Source organism: Sinohyriopsis cumingii, chromosome 13 (genome assembly GCF_028554795.1).
Source record: "Sinohyriopsis cumingii isolate HCF-2022 chromosome 13, ASM2855479v2, whole genome shotgun sequence".
Lineage (NCBI taxonomy): Eukaryota > Metazoa > Mollusca > Bivalvia > Unionida > Unionidae > Sinohyriopsis > Sinohyriopsis cumingii.
The window spans coordinates 1,547,297-1,570,212 of record NC_142973.1 but is presented as its reverse complement, the minus strand read 5'-3'; the positions used below and the strand labels follow the sequence as shown (position 1 = coordinate 1,570,212).

At 35.7% G+C, this 22,916-nt stretch overlaps 1 protein-coding gene across 3 annotated transcripts; it reads right to left on the bottom strand.

The window, feature by feature from the left end:
• Positions 1-6,217: 6,217 nt before the first annotated feature.
• LOC149784840 (ETS homologous factor-like) lies at positions 6,218-17,623 on the bottom strand. 3 transcript variants are annotated; one of them, XM_089978403.1, is made up of 10 exons: positions 17,495-17,623; positions 14,721-14,770; positions 14,122-14,299; positions 13,432-13,677; positions 13,144-13,254; positions 12,316-12,462; positions 11,305-11,526; positions 10,815-11,010; positions 9,963-10,081; positions 6,218-8,401 (listed from the first exon to the last, which is right to left on the bottom strand). In XM_089978403.1, the coding sequence occupies exons 2-9, from the start codon at positions 14,745-14,747 to the stop codon at positions 9,976-9,978; spliced, it is 1,233 nt and encodes a 410-aa protein (XP_089834529.1). In that variant the 5' UTR covers positions 14,748-14,770; positions 17,495-17,623; the 3' UTR covers positions 6,218-8,401; positions 9,963-9,975. The 3 variants fall into 3 exon arrangements, with proteins under 3 accessions (XP_089834529.1, XP_089834530.1, XP_089834531.1); XM_089978404.1 differs by lacking the exon at positions 9,963-10,081; XM_089978405.1 differs by lacking the exon at positions 12,316-12,462.
• Between the last annotated feature and the right edge of the window lie 5,293 nt (positions 17,624-22,916).

The window sequence follows — 22,916 nt, the reverse complement described above, 5'->3', positions numbered from 1 at the left end:
TGGCTACGTCGTGCCATAGGATAATTAGTTTATTGGTCTTGGCTACGTCGTGCCATCGGATAATTAGTCTTTTGGTCTTGGCTACGTCGTGCCATAGGATAATTAGTGTATTGGTCTTGGCTACGTTGTGCCATAGGATAATTAGTTTATTGGTCTTGGCTACGTCGTGCCATAGGATAATTAGTTTATTGGTCTTGGCTACGTTGTGCCATAGGATAATTAGTTTATTGGTCTTGGCTACGTCGTGCCATAGGATAATTAGTTTATTGGTCTTGGCTACGTCGTGCCATAGGATAATTAGTTTATTGGTCTTGGCTACGTCGTGCCATAGGATAATTAGTTTATTGGTCTTGACTACGTCGTGCCATAGGATAATTAGTCTATTGGTCTTGGCTACGTTTTGCTAGGAAGCAGTCATCAGCGATTGAAAAGACTATTTGTACGGGCTCGTATATTCATATTTGAAATGGTATGATAGTTATTATCTACTGTGTAGAGGATTTTAACGATCGTAACTCGATTAACGCTGATCTTGGATGATGACACTCTACCTAGGACTCTGTTACCAGATAATTATATACCGATACAAAATAGATATTCAGAAGATTACTGAATAATAACGTTCCTTTTGTTAGATATATGCAAACGGGCAGGTTTTAATGTAATGGATGGACGCGATAAGATGTAGGCTGGAACACGTTCATACAGTGGATGTACGCGATGAAGATGTAGGCTGGAACACATTCATATAATGGATGGACGTGATAAAGGTGTAGGCTGGAACACGTTCATACAATGAAGGTGTGCGCTGGCGTGCATTTGTAAGTCATAGATGATCAAGTTTAGTTGACAGTATGTTTTATTATCCAAAAGATTTTTATGTTCTTGAACTAAATATTTTGTGATTTTCTTGCGGAATTTACCTTTGTGCAGGACCATGTACGAAGTACTACAACAATGTAATGACGTTAATAGCTGTATTAATAGTTTTAATAATATCGTTGTTGGTGTACTTTTACCATTACTGAAGCGCAAGGAGCGTGATAATATAACTAGTTATGACTTTAATATTTGTGTAAATGAATCCATGGGTAAAAGGGGATTGTTATGACAGTAAACGTTATTTCATGAATACAGAAATAATATATCCGATGGCAACAGGATTAAATTGGTATGTGCTAGATCAAAGTCTACTATAAATAGATATAAAGCGAATCATTACAGAAATTACAGCCAGATTTGTTGATGTGTATTTTAAAAATACTTAATTGTATTAAAACAATTTAGGAAATCAGGTATCAGGAATAAAATCTAGTGATATGAAATTGTTATCATTTAAAGAGTGTTTCAATTCAGTCGACGATGGCTTATATTTAATAAAGATATTTTGCTTGTTGTTTGGTAGATGTTAGTGAAATGAATCTTTTTTCGTTTTCTATTTCCCTTTCTAGCGCCAATTTTTCCTTTTCTGACTCCCTATCTAATGTCAACGTTTCCTTTTCTGATTCTTTCCCTTTCTTCTTCAGTCTGTCTTTCTAATACCAACTTTTCCTTTTCTTCTTCCCTTTCCCTTGCCCTTTCATCCCTCTCCCGGGCTTGCTCGTCCTTAACTTTTTTGTCTCAGTTTCTCCCTCATATCCCAGTCCTATACCCAAATCAGCTAAGTGACGACATGATTGTTAGTTGATAAGGTCAACTAATCTAAACAAATTTGTATTTAATGAGCCTTAACGCAGGTAAAACTGCAATTATCAGCTTTGTCTTTGTTGTCAAGGCAACCGAAACAAAATGAACATGTATATGTATGGACCCTATACACAGAAAAGAAGAAAAAATACGCACCTACCTGATGACTAACTTGTCCGGAAAGTCACCATCTATAACATGGGATCGCTCAGGTGGCCTAGTGGTTACAGCGTCCGCTCGGATGCGGGGGATCGTGGGTTAGAACCCCGGCCGAGTCATACAAAAAAGGTACTAACAGCTGCCTCGCTTGGCGCTCAGCATTAAGAGGTTAGTGTTAGGACTGGTCGGCCTGGTGTCAGGATAATGTGACTGGGTGGGACATCATGCTAAATGTCTGCCGCATGATGCCCCAGTGCTAGACATCACTTTAAGCTGCCACACGGCAGACATCGTAGCGATATGACTGGAAAATTGTTAAAGCTACGTTAAAAATCTAAATCACACACACACACACACTATAACATGGAAAGAACAGTTGCCTTAGTTCTCTTGGAAAAATTGCCAAATAAAGGGGGAGCAGAAAAGGAGAGTTTGGCTTTAGAAAGGGAAGCCGAGGAAAGAAGGGTAGGAATGGCAAAACAACTAGAAAGAAAAAAAATGAATAAGAAAAAGAAGCAGATGAAAGGAGAATAAAATTAGAAAAGCGGGCAATATTAGAGATTATAGAAGCAGAAGAGAAATGTAAGCGAAGAGAGTATGATTGGAGTTGCTAACCCCTAGAAGTGAACAAGAATGTAGCAAATTAACGAGCCCCAAATTACCCCCTCCACTTTGACAATGGAAAAGATAGCATGGATAGTTATCTCCATCAGTTTGAGTGATATGCCGAGAATCAGAAGTGGAAACGAGGCGATTGATCTCTCTTATTAAAAGGTAAAGCGCTGTGTGTATTTTCGCGACTCACTAGAGCAATGTGTTTAATTACAATGCTCCGTTTGAAGCACTTCTGAAAAGGTATGAGCTGATTGAGCAGGGTTTTCGTAAAAAGTTCAGGAGAAGCAAACCCGAGAAGGAAGAAAACTTTGGCTAGTTCATCTTCAGAAAAGCTAATTATTTACAACTATTGATTGATGTGAGAAAGTGCAGAAAACGTTTGAAGGCTTAACAGATTTCTTATTCAGAGATCAATTGTTAGGTACCGATGATAGGAAGTTGGCTACATTTCTAAAAAAAAAAGTCTTTTCAAACTTTAATTTTATAGACATGACAAGCAGGCAGATTATTTTGACGAAGCTCGTTTTGGAACCCAGAACGTGGTTTCAAAAGGTTATAAGTCTGGAAACCAGTCTAGGGGACAGACGCGTGAAGAGTCCGTGAAATCAAATGAGACAAGTAGGTCCGGCAAGGAAACAGTTCGTCAGGATATACAATGTTATGCATGTAACTGATGGGGGGTCATGTACATGCAAAGAGTCCCAAAAGGAACGGTCACAAGGTAACCATTGTTACAGAGAGTAAAAGTAACGGGTCCGCTAGTCCTATACTGGTCGAATATGGTATTCATCACTCAGTACGTGTCTTGTCCCTGAAGTGTGTGTACCAACAGCGAGAGGTACCGTACACGGGCAAGAGGTCGCTGTATTGCATGACACCGGTTGTACGGGTGTGGTCATCAAGCGTAGTTTCGTGAACGATAGTCAAATGCTCGGGTGGGAGACCACCTATATGCTACTCGATCAGACGATCGATCGTATACCCGTCGCAAGGATAGAGAATGAAGCTCCAGTTTTGACCGAACAGTTAGTTGATACCCTCTGCATGGATAACCCTATTTCCGATCTCACGATCGGCGATGTCGTTAGAATATCTTTTGCTCAAATTTTACCAAACATTCTGACAAAATCAGATAGACCTTGGTTTCTCCAAGGGAACAACCAATGCCCTGAACCCAAATCCAAGTAAACATATTTCTTAACAAATTACGGACAAAAATCGAACGCACAATACAAATAAATTAAATGCATATAACGTTAGTAACATTATGTGTTTTGTGTTGTAGCTATTTAACTTCTTTTCTCGTTTACTTTCAACATTATTCCATGCGTTTCAAGAGCGATACAGTACACAACTTATCAGTAAACATGGGTTGTATGTCCGCTGAACTGAGTTCTGTCATATAACAACTGACTGTAGATTTAAAAGGTCATAGAAATTGTTTTTATATTAAATATTTCGGAATCCACTATTCGAAGTGTGTTGAAGAAAGTCTCGTTGGGAATAAGATGCACCAGGGTCAGATCGACATTGCAAAATAAGTCGACACGATGAAGGCAGCCTATCGAGAAGTGTCAAGATAAATCGTGTACGGATCTAATTGGTGAATTTGATGAATACACGATTGAGAAAGTTCGTTCTGTTTCTGTTCAGCAAGTTTTGCACAGAAATAATAATTTGCGTAATGTAGTTCTATAGATGTACGCAGAGAAAATTAACAGAGAAAAAATAGAGGTTTTTGTGGACTTTATACTATAGGAGATGAAATGATGACAAGTGTAGTCACATAGAATGATGACCAATGGGGTCAAGTAATATGTAGTGAGGAAGCAAAATCTAAAGATTTTAGCGATAAACCCTACTGTTTCTAGGACAGATTGGTGTTAGGACTAGTCGGCCTGATGTCAGGATAATGTAACTGGGTGGGGCATTATCCTACATGTCTGCGGCATGATGTCCCAGTGCTAGACATCACGATAAATTGCCAAACTACAGACATCGTAGCGATACGACTGAAAAAGTGTTATAACTGCGTTAAAAATCTAAATCACACACACAGACACACACAGTGGATGTGGATCGTATAGTTGAGGGATTTAAATGATGAAATAATATTCGATGTATTACTTGACAAGCACAGTCACCTGATTTAAATTTCATTCAAAATCAGTTGCCTTGGCTTAAAATTTTACTACCATGGATATATATGGTGCCAAGTTTGGGAAGGCTTGCACTCACATTTTACAGTAAAATGCATATTGAGAATGAGTTCTCCCTAATATGGTATAAATTATAAAAATTAGTTCATTAGATTTGCATCAACTATAGTTTGAGGCCTGGGTAATACAAGAAAACAAAGACAGGATAGGAAGTTATATTTTTAATGTCTATCAAAAATATGCGATATGGGTAGAATTAACCGAGAAAGCAGCTTTAATAAATAGTTCTATAGTGAAGAACTTTCCCCAGGGTTTTCCTTCCAACCGGCCGCTTTATAGCTGATATTGTGCTGAAAAATTGCATTAAATTCCACAACAACTTAGGCCGTGGTGCTTTTTTAATTATATAAAAGGGTTTACGTTCGCATGGGGAATCCAGCCTTTATTCCCTAGAGATACCCGAAGTAGAGGTCGGATACTCAGCATTCACTCCTCCAATTACCCATTCTCCTAACGTAATACGATTGGGAAACGTATTTAAAGGAGAAAGCAATGTTTAAGTAAATCATGTTTCTTCGAAAATACTTACCAAATCACATTACTTAAAAACCCTCCCAACCACCCGCTATGCGATCGTCTTTGTTAGTCTATCGCTAAGCGGTGGGAAGCGGAGCTAATGGGCAAAAGTTATTACCCTTTGATATATGATATAGACAGGAAAAGACGATTGTTGTCTTTTAGTAGGGCTGGATTCGCGAGGTCACAGGTTTAATATTCCTACTATAATGTGTTTGGGTATCTATTTTCGGATAAACATAATTTATTTAAATTTGCTTTTTTATGATATCATTTACACATATAGATACACCACTAACTTTCTTCAAAACGTTCCTCAAGTTTAGATTTTAATGTATTGTGCGTCTGGAACTTTTGAACATACTGAGGCTTTTGTCGGAGGGAAAAAAATAGTTGACAGTGCTGAGGCTTTTGTCAGAGGAAAAAAATAGAGGAAAAATAGTTGACAGTTCTAAGGATTCTGTCAGAGCCAAAAATAGTTGAAAATAGTGATGCTTTTGTCAGAGGCAACATAGTTGACAAATAATTTCGCTAAGAAGCTTTTTATTCCTGGAATTTATTTGGGAAATCCTGAATTGTGTATGAATGATAAATGCAGACTCTTGTTGAGAATATTCAAGATATTATAACTTTATTTTAACCCCTAATGCAAGCCTTTCAAAATAAACGTGATTAATGACAATCAAGCAAAATTAAAGATCTCAAGAATACATCAATTTAAGGAAGAAAATGTGTGAAACTAGAGCTTGGTCGTTTTAGTATAGCTTTTTTTGCTTTAAGTGTTTTACGCCTTGCTGTTTATGTGAAGTGTAATATTTGTTCACATCGAGACAGAAAGGCAGAAACGCATATGCATACACGTACACACGTACACATACATAAATACATACACACACACACAAATACATACATACATATATACGTACATACATACATACAGACAGACAGACAATATAAGTCAATACAGATGCACGTACATCTTCTTAAGAAAGACGCTTTCACTCTCCATTGAAAACAAAAAGTAAAGTTTTATTTTTTTAATTATCATTGAATTCACTTTTTCACTGACTTATAAAAACAACATTTACAGTAATGTACAGATATTTACAACCATGAATTGAAACTATATTTTTAAAAAAAATATTGCACTTCGGTAGATTCGTCATTTAAAGCCCTATATCAGTATTTAAACCCTTTTAGGGTCATACAATGTTCCCCTAGGAGGTCATATTCTAACATTCAAGTTAAATGAAAGGATGATTAGTTAAGTTAGTGGTATTTAATACCATCAAATGTTACACAAAAATGTTTTATTCAACAAATCAAAGTATATCTGACCTCCAGTTCAATCTACATACAGCATGTTACCTAAGATTCAATATGAAACACGTAGACCATGATCGAAGACGAATGCCATGTACAGATGCATGTTCCTTGGTGTGACCGAAGAAAGTTGACGGTACTTCTCAACTAAATTAGGGGCAATTTGAGAAATTTTCTTTCAGACTTAAGACGGTTGTGTCATGGCTACAGCTAACGGCTCATGAGATTCAGCTAAAGAGCTTGCACGAGGATTACGACTCACGGGCCACGAAATAAAGCCAGCCAAAGAGATTGCAACATTATACTACAATAGCCTGCACATGTCTTTTACAGCATAGGGTTTCATAATTATTTTTCCAACTTGGATGAGCCCATTTAAAGATTTGTATACAATATTTAAACAAGTGGACACATGACAGGCGTCATGAGAACGTCGTTTTTTTTAAACCAACTTGCACTGCACATAGATCTGTGCCGCATCTGAAGTCACACAGGGAAAAATACCTTAAATATTTAGTTTAGCGATGATTCTAACTTACTTTATTTCAGAGACCTATCAGCCACGGAGAATATTGAACAGACAGAATAAAGAATCTAACCGAAATCTGACACAACAGAAATCATGTCTCGGGATCTACAACAATAAGAATTACAACTCAAGTTTCTCTTAGACTTCCGTGGCTTTCTCAAAGACATACGTGGCTTTCTCACAGACATAAATGACCGCAGGCAAAAAAGTAAACACATGCTGAGACAGTCGTACTGAAGGTCAAGTTACTTATGAGTCTATTCTTACACGAGTGAAGTTTGCTTATAGCAATGAGATTTCACTGACAAACGATGACGAGCTCATTTTACAGACAGAATGTTTATGGATTTCCTAATATCAGAAAATGTATAATGAATAAAATATGACCATGGATATAGTTATTGATGAGAAAAATCGATAATGGTCGATGATTAAGGCTGATTCCTTAAAACTGTCAAGATCAGATGGTAAGTTTTGAATACCAAAAAGTGAAGTAAAATATAAACAGTTTGGTCTTAGATGTTAACTCGCCTATTAATCTTAGTCCAGCTATGACATAGGCTTATTGGACGGGTTCTAGCTTTACTTGTCTTTGCTATGCTCCCATCTTTCTTTGGGGTATATTGATGCATAGAATATTTCTTGCGAGTAGCCATAGTTGCAGCACTGAAGGGATCCTTAACGCGCACGTGCGCCTTTAAAACTGAATATGAGGTTCATATTTGTAAGTAATAGTTGCATTCATTTTACGAATTTAGGTCTTGAGAAAAATAGATGTACATTGATAGTGGTCGCTGCGGAATTTTAAAGAATATTTACAGCATTGGGTATTTAATATTAACTGCTAAACGACTTGTTTTGCACTTTGATCCCGGTATATTTTCCACTTGTATGTTACACATGCAGCTATAAGAAAAGAACTGATTGTAAGTGGCTTTTGCACACAGTTATCTTTCCTGACACATGGTTGGTATGTTCACTTGCAGGAAAACACTCGTTCCAGCATCAAGTCTGCGAATGTTCATATGGATTTTGTCATTCCTTCATGCTTTCTGAAAAGATGCTTCGTTCGCAGGATATGTTTCTCAACGTAATCATGTCATCTGGAAACCATATCAACAACAGTGATAGGTGTTGAAATGTATTGATAAACGCTGTTTTGTAACGTAACATAGAATAATGTTCTGTCGTTGAGCGGGCACAGTAAGCGTATTGCAGTCAACACCGGAAGTGGAAGTAATCCGATGCAGACTGTATCACAGCTTAGCCCTTCCAACCATGGGAATTAGCGCCAAATTTGTAGACCAGTCTACGACCGTCAACTCTATCAAGAATGCCTCTTTTGTAGTAATATCTGAAATAAATAAGAATTAATCCATTAGTGTTTTTAATTTATATGTGTTGATTATATGTATACAAGTACTGTATGAAGCCAAATAGCATGCAACCCTACACCCATGCACAAAACAGCCAACAGTTTGACACAAACAAGTACCAGCTGTTGCTTAAATTTAGCTGTAATTTCCGAATCGATTACTTCTATCTATTGGTATTATAGTGATCTTTGTGAAATGATAAAACTGGTATAACTTTTTAAGATAATATCTTTTTTAATTTACCACCGTTTCTCGACGGTAGATCTTTTAAAAAACTAAACCTTACTAATATCCACACAGTTTAGAAAATATTCCTCATCAAAGTCAATCTAATTTAGGATTTACATGAAACAATAAAAAATAAGTTGCATATGTTGAACCAAAGAAAAATAAATATAGTGTCTCTCAATGGTTATATGGGGACAGTGAAGTCAAGAAAAATAAATAGTGTTTCTCGGTGGTTATATAGGCATAGTGAAGTCAAGAAAAAGTATATTGTTAAAAACTGGTTGAAATGTTAATATCACACACTCAAAAACAGGAAAGAAATGAAAGATCTATATAAATTTTATGGAGGAAAAAGGCAAACAAGAGTTACTGTTGGAAGTATTATGTGAAAATACATTAGTATCTAGCTATATCGTATCTACTGTTTGCTATCAAATAGAAATCTCTCCAGAGAAATATCTACAGATAAAATATTAGGATTTATATTTTTTTAAATAATAGTTATGGTCCTAATTTGCATATAGTTATCAGTTATTATATGATAGATGCTAGAACGTTTTAGCAGAGAGGTAAGATAAAGGACCTGAATGTGCCGGTCTGGATCGTCACATGACCATGACATTTGAAGCAGAGAGGTAAGGTCAAGGACTTGAATGTGCCAGTCTGGATTGTCACATGACTATGATTACTCTTTGAGCTCATGTTTATCTATGACATCATTTACATTACAGTATTCAATGACCCTTCAGAAAATCAAAAAAATTTGCATATGGAGATTTGCAGTTATATATATATATATATATATATATATATATATATATATATATATATATATAATTTTAACAATCAAAGAATTTTTATGTGCTCAAAGAGATGTCTTGCAGATATGTGTCAAAATGTACTGATAAACTATGTTCATTCTCAATATTGACTAATTTACCTTTCATGCTGTAAAATCATTTGAATAAATCTAAGGATAATTTTCCAACTTTGCATTTCGAAACATTGCAGATTTTAATTCCCCGTCTAATTCCTTTGTTTTATCAGTACATTTTATATGAGTGGTTTTCACATGGAAAAGAATCTTGGGAAGGTTTGAACAGTGCTAGTCATGAGCGCTTGAGATGACAATAAAAATCAAGCGCTTTATAACGAGGATTGAAGTTAGATCATAGTACACATAATTCTAACCTTCTGAAAATCACTCATTTAAAAACAGCAAAACCGTCACCAGTATGCATGCATCCATTATAGAAGATTAGTAAGCATATGCAAAAGGGGAGGGGATGACTAATTTGTTAAATTATTAACCTAGGCTCCCAGTCTAATCGTTCCATCCTGTAGCTTTCTTTCCGAATCGGAAGCACAATTTCTTGGGAAATTTCCCATTTTTTGGTACTTCAGCAAAATATCCTGCCGACCTGCAGAACCTGAATAAAATAAATGCAGCCTATAATATCTCTGTAATCCGTAGATTCGACACTACAATCACTGCAAACGGACGCCTTACTGAGAGAAATCTATATTTGCTTTCATTCCGTTTGTCATGCAGATATTTGTTTCTGCACTTCACACCACTGGCCAATAGATTTCTTACATCTCCTGTTGGTGCAGATTTTTAACATGTTTTGCCAACCAAAAAGAAAAAAAAATTATATTACAAAAAATTCTACCCTTCACCAATTCTTATACCATAACCAACCAATTAATTTCATGCAGTCATTCACCGTTCTCTTTATATATTGCAATACAATTTTTCTCAATATTTTAAACAGCATTTTATGATGTAGTTTTACTCCCGTTAAAAATGGCTATACATTGAATATTTCATGACAAACAATATCATATTGCATGCAAATAACAACTCATGCCAGCAAATGCTATAGTAATTTGACACGGGGACACAAACAAGAGGTACCGGATGACAATTGTAGTTTTAACTCGTTCAGTGCCATTATAGCCTAGTCTGAGCCCGTGCGCTATATCAAAATTAACCCCTCGCAAACTGTTTCATTGCATATTTATTGTTTTACGTTTTTTGGATGTGTTCTAGTGCACCAATATAATGACACGGTGCACAGCAAAATGGCTTTCTTTTTGCCACTGAAAGAGTTAACATTTGACATACGACTGCTGAACAAGCAGATGGAAATTGTGTCATACCTCATAGCACGGCTGAGTTTCTCGTAGGTCATGCCGGGATTATTTTTCTTCCGGCCCCACATTTGCGCTACAGCTTCCGATTGGACGAATCGGAACACACCGGTCTCTTTGTCCTCCCACCGTAAAAGATGGGGGTTAAACTTGTTGTCTTTAAGGAGGTCTCGGATGAATTCCCATAAATGGTTTCCTTTTGAAGCTATCAATATGAAAATGTAATGAATTAGTTATTTACTACAAAACGAAAATAATTAAAACATAACGGTTTAGAATCAGTTTTATTACAACCATTATGACTTGTGTATGAGAGCTACTCAAGTTTTAATGAAACATATATTTTCGTTTATAATGTTCCCTGGTGTTTTTGCCTGTAATAAAGATATTTCTGAAAAGTAATTAAAAATACTGAAGGTTCATCCAAACTATGTATTTCATAGAATATTTGTTTACGTTTTATTTATTAATTTATTGATTTATTATTGACAATAAATACCTTGTCCGAGCTTTCTTCCTCTATTTGTCTTCCTAGGTTCATCAGATGTTCCACAGTCATCACATGACGACTTGGAAGATTTTGAGGACTTCTTTCTTGACGATTTCACTGAAGGGTTCTCGGGGACGAATGAAGAACTTTCCTCCTCAGAAAAGACGTCTGAATCCACTGATATCTGCCTGTATAGTTCTGATTTATCGGCATCACTAGCAACGTCGGAATCTGAAGACAATTAGGCCAGTGGTGTTTTCAATACAATTGTTATATCTTTTATAATAAATACATTTTGTTGCATATAATTACATTTGAGAGATATTTGCTCATAAAAACTTAAATCCAGATTACATACAACATTGTAGGTCCATTCCTACCATCTACTATTATATAGCAATTCTTTGTTTCAATCACATTTTAGATACTTTCCCTTTGAAAACATGGCCATTACTTTGATTACGTCGCGCAGTAGGTTCTGACGAATTATTTCTGATATTCTACCCATCCAATTAAGAATGTCGAACATGGAAATTCAGTTGGAAAAAGTACGAAGTGATCCAAATGGTGAAATATATTACATCATCTGAATATGTGCAAGCTTTCGTCTCTTCAAATGAAGTGGCGCGTGACTTTTTGTCCCTAAACGACGGTATGATGGCATCTGATGCTAACAGCAAAATTAAAATACTAGATCACAATTAATAATACAATCATTTCTAAATAGCAAAAATGTTTCGAGAACAAAAAATACGTCTTAGTTATAGTATAAGGACAACATAGAGAACGACATAAGAAGCAAACAAACAGAAGCCAATGACCGTCACCATGCATTTAGTCTCTATTTTAAAACATAGAACTATTCACGGAGAATTTACTTCTAAAGTATAAAGCAAAAAGAAGTTAGATCGTGTTCTCAGAAGAGTATTTTCTTAGGCAGAAATATATTGGCGACAAAGGTCTTTAACAGCTTTACAGAAAAGATATGAATAGACTTTGAAGTTGTAATTTTTTTTTTACCTGAACTACTTCCACTTTTGTACCCATCTGATGATGATGTGGAACCTTCCAATTTACTCATTTCCTCTTCTATATCAAAATCATACCAGTGTTCACCATGATCAAAGCTCACGCGGTTATTCACAATGATTAAGCCATCTGTTAAATCTGCAATAGGATGGAAGCACTCCGAATGAGAAGGGCAATAGTTGCCGGTTATTTCGATTTTTAAACGCAGTGTTGCTTTAAATGACGTTACCTATGGCGTCTTAAATGACGTTACCTATGGCGTTTTAAATGACGTTACCTATAGCGTCTTAAATGACGTTACCATGGCAACTTAAATGACATAACCTATGGCAACTTTATTGATTTCTACACATAATGCTTTACATCGAGTTCTATGTTTTAAAGAAAGACACTCACATACCCGCATCCATTTGCAAATAGGAAGCAATACCCATCTTGTTTTACATACAATATTCAATCCTTATTTTAAATGTAGTTAAATTCATTTGTATCAACTTAAAACTTAAATTTGCACGTTAGCCTTGATCTGATCGGTGCATAACGTTGTTTGTCGTCAAGGGAGACAACTACAAGCCAATCAACTAACTGGACCAGAATTTAGCTACCAAATACTGGCAGATTCATCATATATTTTCTTTAAAAACAAAGATATGTCGAAGGTTCGAGTCAAGTTAGCGCTTAACATCCAATATTAATTATTACAGGCAAGACCAAAATGATTGATACCACAATGCTCGTCAAGCGGGCATTTATACAAAATGTTATCTTTCCCAAACAATACGTAACACAAATCATGCAATATGATGGCAGTCGGCTTACCGGTGGAATGTACATTATATGCTTGTTCCCAAACTTTTTCTTCCAGACGACCCATGGAGACTGAATTTTCAGGGTAGATGAATTCAGATGGTGGTGGTTCGATAAATTTTACTGTAAGAAAGAGATAAGTTTTATTTGTTTGCCTATTTTCCTATTTTGTTCAAATCAGAAAATATATACGCAAAGCGTCATCATCACACCATCATCATGAGAAGAAGGAGAACAACAACAACAAGAAAAAGAACAAGAACAACAAGAAGAACAAGAACAAGAAGAATACAAACTTACCATCTCTACTCAAGTTCTTAAACATCTCAAAAAGACAAGTTCCAAATTCTGGGTCCCTGATCGTGAAGTCCTCAAGTGTCATATGGCAAAGCTGCACTCCCGTAATATTCTGGAAGGCTTCACCTTTCAGTCGAGTACAGTCCATGTTTTGATAGTCCGCAACCCAGTAGATCCAGTCTAACACTTCCTGAGTGGTCCAATGTTCTGGGTGCTTCAAAGTCCAGCTGAGCAGGTCTTCGTCCACCTCTGTCAATTCAATTTAACTAATTTCACTTCAATTCCACTCAAAATCAAATTAAAGCAACTTAATTCATTGCGATTCAATTCAATTAAAATAATTTAATAATTCCACATTAAATATCCTGTAAATGAATCCGTAATGAAGCATACCGCCAGAAAATTGCTTAATTAAGATCAAACAAGTAATATAAGTAATATAAGCAATGACTAAGTACATGACTTAACCTATAAACAAAAATATAACGTGTAATAAATAAATAGTGATATCATTATTATTATTATTATCATCATCGTAATTATTGTTGTTGTTGTTATTATTATTATTATCATTATTATTATTATTATCAATATTATTATTATTATTATTATTATTGTATCACTTTTTACACGTCTACGAGTGTCATTGCTTGCCAATGAAAAATCACAAAGAAAGAATAGAAGCTGCCTTACCTTTCTTCACAGATGGGAACATGATAGTGCTAGTGGAGAGATCAAAATAGGAGGGTATGTCCCCCTCACAACAGTTAGATCTCTTCCCCTCTTCTAACTTCACAGACACGTGAGGTGGAGAGTCGGTATACATGTAGACATCAGTGTCAGTGAGCACATCGTGAAGCTGATCAGGAACCTGAACACACACATATATATATATATATATATATATATATATATATATATATATATATATATATATACATACATACATACATACATACATACACCGAGAGACAAATAGACAGAAATAGAAAGAAACAAAGAGCATTTGATAAAGAAAGAACTTACTCATAGTTGAAGATTTTATGATTGTAATCTAAAGCATGATTCGCAAATTAAAAAATTAGGTACATTTCACTAGCCACCGTAAACTTAAATAGACAATTTTAAAATTTATAAATATGATCAAAGGAATTTAAACATTTGAAATTATTTGAATCTCTCTCTCTCTCTCTCTCTCTCTCTCTCTTTAAACTGATAAAAAATCACACAATACTGATAATAAACCACGCAGTACACACTTTAGTCAAGTTTAACATTTTAAAATCACTTACCGATTGTAATGTTATTGCAGCGGCCATCGTGTCTGCTTCTTCTCTTTTACCTGAAAACAAAATGATTTTATTATACCGTGGAGAGAGAGAGAGAGAGAGAGAGAGAGAGCGAGCGCATTGGCAGTTACTTAGTCCGACGTCATACTCATCCATCATGCAAATCAATTTGATCCCGCGCACGACCTTAAATCGGCTAGCCCGCTGGCTATTTGCCTCGGAGACACGTGACGCCATGGGAATCGTTTTCTATCTTTCATCAATCATTTTTATTGTTAGCCTGTTGTCAGAAAATGGCGTGCTCGGTACAGTTTTATTTTCTTTACAAATTGTGTCAATGATGGTCTTTTATGTCACGATGCACAAGCCTTGATAATTGTGACACACCTTTAGATAGTGTCGCAAGAATAATTCTTTTTTATTCACTATATAGTTAGATAGCTTTTTGCACAAGGAAAGACTTATGGCAACCTCTTTTAGAAACAAAACAAAAAACAAAAACTCAACAACAACAAAAAATCACGTAAGCAGTTTCACTATCTATTATCGATTCAAATGCAAGTCTTTCTTTACTGCTAATTTTGTTTTAAAGAAAAGGCTAAGTATTGAATTTTGATGTCAAAAACGGCTGATGTCATTTTCTGTAGAGTTCGATAACTTACAAGTATGGAGAACGTAACTTCCTTTTGGTTTTTTGTGTTTTTGTTTTGTTATTGTTATAAATTAAGAGTGCGAGAATGTTTACATCTAACTATAAATATGTTTGCGCTTATTCACACAGGGGCTTACAAGTTACCTGTCATACATGTACTATATAATAACTTCAAGGGAGGACTTTTCTCTCCTTTCTCGCTCAACCTATTTAAGAATAAACGCTGATATTTAAAGCTACATTTCGAGTAGCGTAATACATTGGTACTGATGTTTAACTCAGGCATTCGACTCGGTATCCGTATCCGAAGTTTGGTTTACTATCATTCCTTTAAGGAATGCCAGACCATTTTTCCACACTACTACTCGACATGGCCATGATCGCGCCCGCTTAATATGCAAAAACAGCGCGCTGAATGGAATACTGCCTCTTCATTGGCAAACTGAAAATAAGTTATAAAATATGCAGGACATCATTTTGTTTTAACCAATGAGAGGAGAGTCTTAAAATTCAGCGGGGTTTTACTTGCATATTAAGCGGGTGCGATCAGGGCCATTTGGAGTGGTAACCTGGAAAAAAGTCAAACTTTTGATAGGGATACACAGTGGAATGCAAAACCTAAATATGGGTACCAAATTTATTAAGCTATGCAAAACGTAGCATGAAATATCAGCGTTTATTCTTAATTAGACGCGCGAGAAAGGAGAGAAGTATCCTCCCTTGTAGTTATTATATAGGACACGTATGAAAGGTAAATTGTAAGCAACGATATGAGCCACTGTGCTTACGCACTGGTTTTCCATCGTTCTTGTGTTTCTTTTTATTTTTTTGCTGCTATTTTTTGTTGTTGTTGTTATTATTATTATTATTATTATTATCCTCACCACCGTCATCATTAGAACAGCTAATCCTTTTAAGATCTTTTCTCCCACTCCCACCCCAAAGAATAGCCTAAAGCCTAAAAACATATACAATAAATAGACTGTGCTGTATTGGTCGCGCCCAATGCTACCTAGTCCGATAAATCAGCCCCCTCGCTATCGCACCTGGAGAGAGTTGTATGGCCTGACATGAACAGATGCACCTTTGTCACTATGCATGTATTCTGTGCACATCAGTTTTATACAGATTAAAGAGGCAGGTTAAGCATACGCTGAATATTTCCGTCTGTATTAAGCAAGCCGCGATGTGTCATTGGGAAAGGCCGTTAGTTCCCATTTCCTCGGCATGACATAGCCAAAGAGAGTGGAGAAAGTACTCTTAAAAACCATCCAACAACTAAAACACGCAATTAAGCATGAACATCATAAACCCAACGATACGGTTCCATAATGCGCGTACATCTTGTCTACTGTGTTGGCACTACATTAACTTGATGCAATCGGCGTAGAGTCAGATCTGTCGATGCATCATGGGAAGATACTGACGATGTTCGCACTGTTGGAATTTTGAACCAACAGAGTCGAAGCAGATCTGCCTGTGCGTTATTGCACGGCATATCGGGGTCTATTCCATCGGCAATTCTTTAAGGTAAAGAAGATAACGTACAAATAAAATTAAATAAAAATTTCGTTCCAATCTCCCGATCGAACTCGCTTACCATACATCACAGAAAGTGGATCAATCGATATAAGTACATGTATATGTCGCACGGCAGCTGTAGTACCTCGAATATTTAACAGAAAGTCATCAATACCGTGCCTTTCGTTCTTTCTGAAGTGCATACCGGATTTGGGTTATTAAAATAGACTAATCAGGATACGATATTGATAATTATTGTTTCAGGATACGATATTGATAATTATTGTTTCAGGATACGATATTGATAATTATTGTTTCGGGATTGACTTTCTGTTTATATCAATATTTTATTTACGTAAAAGAACAACGAATGCTGACGGTTTCCGTGAATAGTTTTGAAAAAGAATTACCAATGAAGCCTTTAAATTAAAAATTATATATATATTTTTTTATATAAAAAAATTATGCCTCCAGAATATGTTATCGAACTCGTCATATTAGAACAATACAGTTTAAATGCATGCATAAATTCATTAACAACCAATCACAAATCAATATTAGTTGTATGTATCACTAAGTAACTGTGTATATAAAAAAAACTCACCAAAGCAAGAAGCAGTTCCTTGCTTATGTCCGTATGTTGTATGTTATAAATCCTACGTTAATGTGAATAATGATACGTTCATGAGACAGTGGCTTATTAAAGTCAGTAGCCTGATCATGTGATCACGGTATGCCAGCCAATCACAGAGACACATCTAAAATTAGGGGAATCCCCTTCTCAATCACACCGTGTATATGGTACATGACATATATATATTTTAACGTAATTATTATTCACCGTCGTTACAGAAAATTAAACCAATCCCGAATTTTGAATTGATTTCACAACATCGTCGTCAAATGACATTTCACTATAAATAGTAAATTAGTTGGACTAGGAAAATGTTATGGTGTAGTAATAAATAAAATATCCACTCTCTTCGTAGTGTGTAGGCACACAATTAATAGAGGATTCAAACGCGACCATACCTTTATTGCTTTATCTTTATCTTCTCCTCCTCATCATCCTTTTATACGGCTTCATCATAATTGTCGTCGTCATCATCATTATCATCTTCACCATTATTATTATTATTATCACCACCACATCACTACTACCACCACCAACAACAGCAACACCACCCATCACCAAGAATTATAGTAATAGTAGCAGTAATAGTAGTAGTAATTTTCTTTCCTTCTTCGGCTTCGTGCGATTACTCTTGCCATTTTCACCGCCGTCGTCGTCGTTGTTCTTAATTTTTTATTTTGTTGTGTGTCTGTGCGTCTGTGTTTATACGAGTTTCACGCGGACACATTACCGCTAGCGTGTGTATTGTATTTGATTCCTATATCATGTTTATTGATTAAATTATCGTTCTTTTTTATTTTCGTGTTTGTCTTAGAGGTGGCAATGAAAGACACGAACATTGCATAGAACATAGAATTTGAAACTCCTTTATACATCGAAAATGAAGTACATTATTCACAACAGTTAAAAGATTTACATTCTCCGATTGGTCGAAGCTCTGTCAAACACGTACCTACATATGTAGGTCAGTTCTACTATCGGTGAATTGTGTCCTGGCAAATTGCCCAATATGCCAACTGGTCTTCATAAACTGGTATTTTGTGTTCAGCGCGATAAAAACAGTGATATAACTATCAACTCCTTGTACACGTTTTGGTGCAATATTGCGAGACCAAAAGTGTTTTCGTACATTAATTGTTATTTTGGAGATATATTAGGGACATCCAAGTTTCAATATTATAAATTTTAACTACTTTTGCAATTCCTTCGTATTGCCAACATTTTTTCCCTTTCCTTAGAGAAATCATATATTTATTCAATTACAAAATCTGATGCAGTGATTACGTCATTTACAAATGTTCCTATATAATTTTGTTATCGGTACATGCATGCATACTTTCGTAGGCAGGCAATACATTTGCTGCCTTCCATTTTATGTATATAAAGTTTTCATTGCTTTTGTCAATGATACGGGTTCAAAAGTTAAATTTCTCTTCTTTAGATGCCAAAATACTTAATAGCTGTCATCTCTGAAGGCAATCAATATTTTACTGAAATCAACATGGTAATCGATGAAGGCGCAGAATACACTAACAATGATCGTGGTAGTGATAATTGTGGTGATGGTGGTACACTGGTGGTGGTGTCCGAGGATGTAGTTTTTCGTGTATCTTAAGCACATTTATGCCGCTGCCTAAACGATGAAGACAACGACGATGATGTCGATGATGATAACTCCATCTCAAAGACATTTCAATCTTTTAGGTGATAGTCGAGGTTTTCATGAAGTGTTTATTTCATTGCATTAACACTCTTTTGACATATATATATATATATATATATATATATATATATATATATATATATATATATATACATATTGGATCCTTTTTGTATTGTTGCAAGGTTTTTAAATTTTTCTTTGAATTTTAGCTTGCATCCATTTATGAGGAAGCACGTACATACACCCAAGGAGACTAGGATACTAACATTGGTAATTGACGATATTTGCAGAGCAAAAAACCACACATAAAATCAACTGAAACAAACTTAATCTACACCTGACAACGAGAACAACTACTATGTACAAAACTAAGACGAAAATAATTTCTTTGCTATTAATATCACTACTAGTACTACTACTGATGTTGCTTCTACACTACCTACTCTACGCTGCTGAAGCATTATTATTATTATTACTATTATTATTATTATTACTATTATTATTATTATTACTATTATTATTATTATTATTATTATTATTATTTGGTGGTTGTTTTGGTGTTACTGCCGCTGCTTTCGTTATGGCTGTTTTTGTGGACGATATTGTTACTTTTGACTTTATTGTTTTATATCACCTGCCTTAGGAAACGGCCAATGATAGGTATCACTTTCCGACTGAGACGACTGCGAATGGAACATAAACAAAGTTAAAACTGTGTTTTACAGTCTTTGAATTGTCATATCACACACATATAAGTCTTGTTCGTAGGCGAGAAATAGTGTTCCGCCAAAACCTTGCTGTTATTGTGAGGACGACAATGCGTATACACTACCGTGAGGAGCATTCGTTCAATTTGTCAACTTAAGTACCTTGTCACTTCTCACACCCTTCACCACTTATCTCTTTTGTCGAATCTGAATTCACCCCATTCAGTAGAAGAGAGGAAGTTATTGAAATCCTAAAAGCACATGATTCATTTGGAGTGATATCCCCCTACCCCTTTCGTGAGAGCATTAACTGCAAACCGCACAGACCCAGACCTGCCTAATACGCTGGCAGATCTGGTTCGGTGCAGTTTGGTAGGAGTAATCAGTCGGACATATAACACAGACCCTAATCTGCAGGCACATTATAAAACGGCAAATCATGATATTTGTCGTTTGCAATTTTACTCGATATATAAGTGAGTATATACGGTAAATGGCGTAATCCTGTCTCAACTGTTTTCATGTGATACGAATTTTTATACATACATAATCTAGACACCTCTTCTCTGTTTAATTTACTTGCTAAAAGAATAACAAGGAAACGTGGACTAACCAGAAAATTAACGTGAATACGCAACATAATTGCATTACAATAATTAGTAGTGTTTTATATGACACTGGCTTCTCTGTATGGTGTATGTGTATGTGTGTAAATGCAATTGTACACAAAAAAATTGTACTGCCAGATTAATAATCATTTCGGTGAGTTTCGTATCAATAACAAGCAAGACCCAAAAGAGCGAGACCGAAGGTACATCATACAAACTGCCTCTTCGAACATTGAGACGTATTGTTTTCAATAGGGCTGATATGGAGATACATACTACAGTGTTGTACAATACAATAATGCATTTTTCACTAGTAGCTTTGATGTTACAGGATGCTCATTTTGATGAACACTCTCTTCACAGCTTATCAATAACAAGCAAAAATGTGACTTGAGATCGCACTAAATGCAATTATTTGTTTCAAAGGTTTGTACACAATGGGGGAAAATGCTCCTTGATGATTTGTTATGAAAAGGAGATCTCTTTCAACCTTTAAAATGTCATAGGTCTTATGTTTTTGCTGATGATGTCCCACTTTTCCACTACTTAAATAACATTTCATCAAAGAAACACCTGTTAAGAAATTCATATATACATAATAATTTATACTTCTGATTTTTTTAAATACATTTTTGTAGAATGCGAGATATCGTCCCTTTTCCACACCACTGTTTAGGAATATTTTAACAGAAAGGTACAAGTCCTATTGATTTTACATTGAATGAAACATACGGTCTCTACTCGTTTGTAAACTGAGTCAAACTGCAAGCAACAAAGATACTGATCTGCCATAGCAAAATGCGCCTGCAGATCAGGGTCTGTGTTGCTTATTCTACTGATTACCCCTAAGAAACTGCACAGATCCAGATCTGCCGGCGCAGAGTACGCCGGCAGATCTGGCTCTCTGCAGTTTGCAGTTGGACTTGACTTATAAGCCACTATATACGGTAATTACGATTGTTTCGATCATGTCTGTAAACAATAGGAAATATTTTCCTCTGCATGGGCGGGTTTTCGTAATCTCTAGATTTACAGAAATTTGCCATTAAACGAGCCACTCCTACCCCTATTCCCTCTCCCCTACCACAACTCCTCGCCACTCACTGACGGTGATTCAGGGTCAGATCCAGAAGTCTACTAAACATATTAGGTGCTTTCTTTCCATATATCAAATTTGGTCAAAATAATATTTGAAGATGTCACTGTAAGTGAAATATTCGTACATAGTACCTATGCCTTCTCCACTGTCATAGGAACCCCAGGGTCGGTAGCTATATCCTAGGAGCCCCAGGGACGGTGGCTAATATCTCCCTTGCAGATGGTAGTCATAGCCAAGACAACATAACAATTTGGTAAATAACCTCCCAGCGGTTTAGGAAGAGTCTGAGTAATGGAATGACTGATGGACGAATGGATACAAGAACGAATGGAAAGCTTTATCACGATGTTCCTGACGCTAAATAATGGAGAAACAAAAACAAATATATAGTTTAACATTGGTAGGGACTTTATGCAATATACAATTTGAATTAAAGTAGTTGCTTGCAAAGTCTACAGCTTGATTTTCACTTATTGGTGACAATAGAAACAAAGAACAAAATTGAAATTATGCATTCTTATAGCAGTTTATACTTAAGAATTACATACATACAGTCAAGTCGGTGAATCAGACAGACAGACAGACAGTCAGGCAGATCTATGCACATGAATTATAGATTACTTTTTTCTGATCGCACTGTCAGGTCTAAAGCCAATTATAAACTTTATTCATCCGTAATTATTTTCTAAGTAACTTTAATTTAGAAAACAAAATGATGTGTAACAAAGTCAACCGTTTTCTCGCTGTACAATAGTAATGTATTCATTCATAATATAACCTTTTAATAATTTTATCGGAACTGTAAGGATTGCAAAATTCACTTTAATGCCCTCGTGATCTTTTGTGTAGATTAATATTTCAGGTCAGCAGGTAATTGTGTGACGTTATAGTTTTCCAGGTATTCCTAGGTGTATACCCGGAATAAGAGAACGGAGCGCGTGACAAAAATAGATCTTTGTATTCACAGTGTATAAGTGTTTTGCTAAATGTAATGTTCAGGGGAAATACCTTCGTGTTTTATTTTTTCGCAGTGCAATCAGGCAAAGTATCGCGTCACATTATATCATGATCGATGTAGAATGCGTTCGAAGACTGCTTCGTGCATGCCAATAACCGTGATATACTTCAAGTGCGGGTCATTTCTTTTACCTGTGACCAGTGGTCGCGTCCATTCGTGCGTACGTTGCTTTGATTACACTATACTCTAGACTTTTAGAGGTCATAACACGAAACTATGCGTCGTAACAAATCATCGTAACTACTGTTGTTAATTAATAATCATTTTGTTATTTGTTTTGTACATGACTAGGAAGAA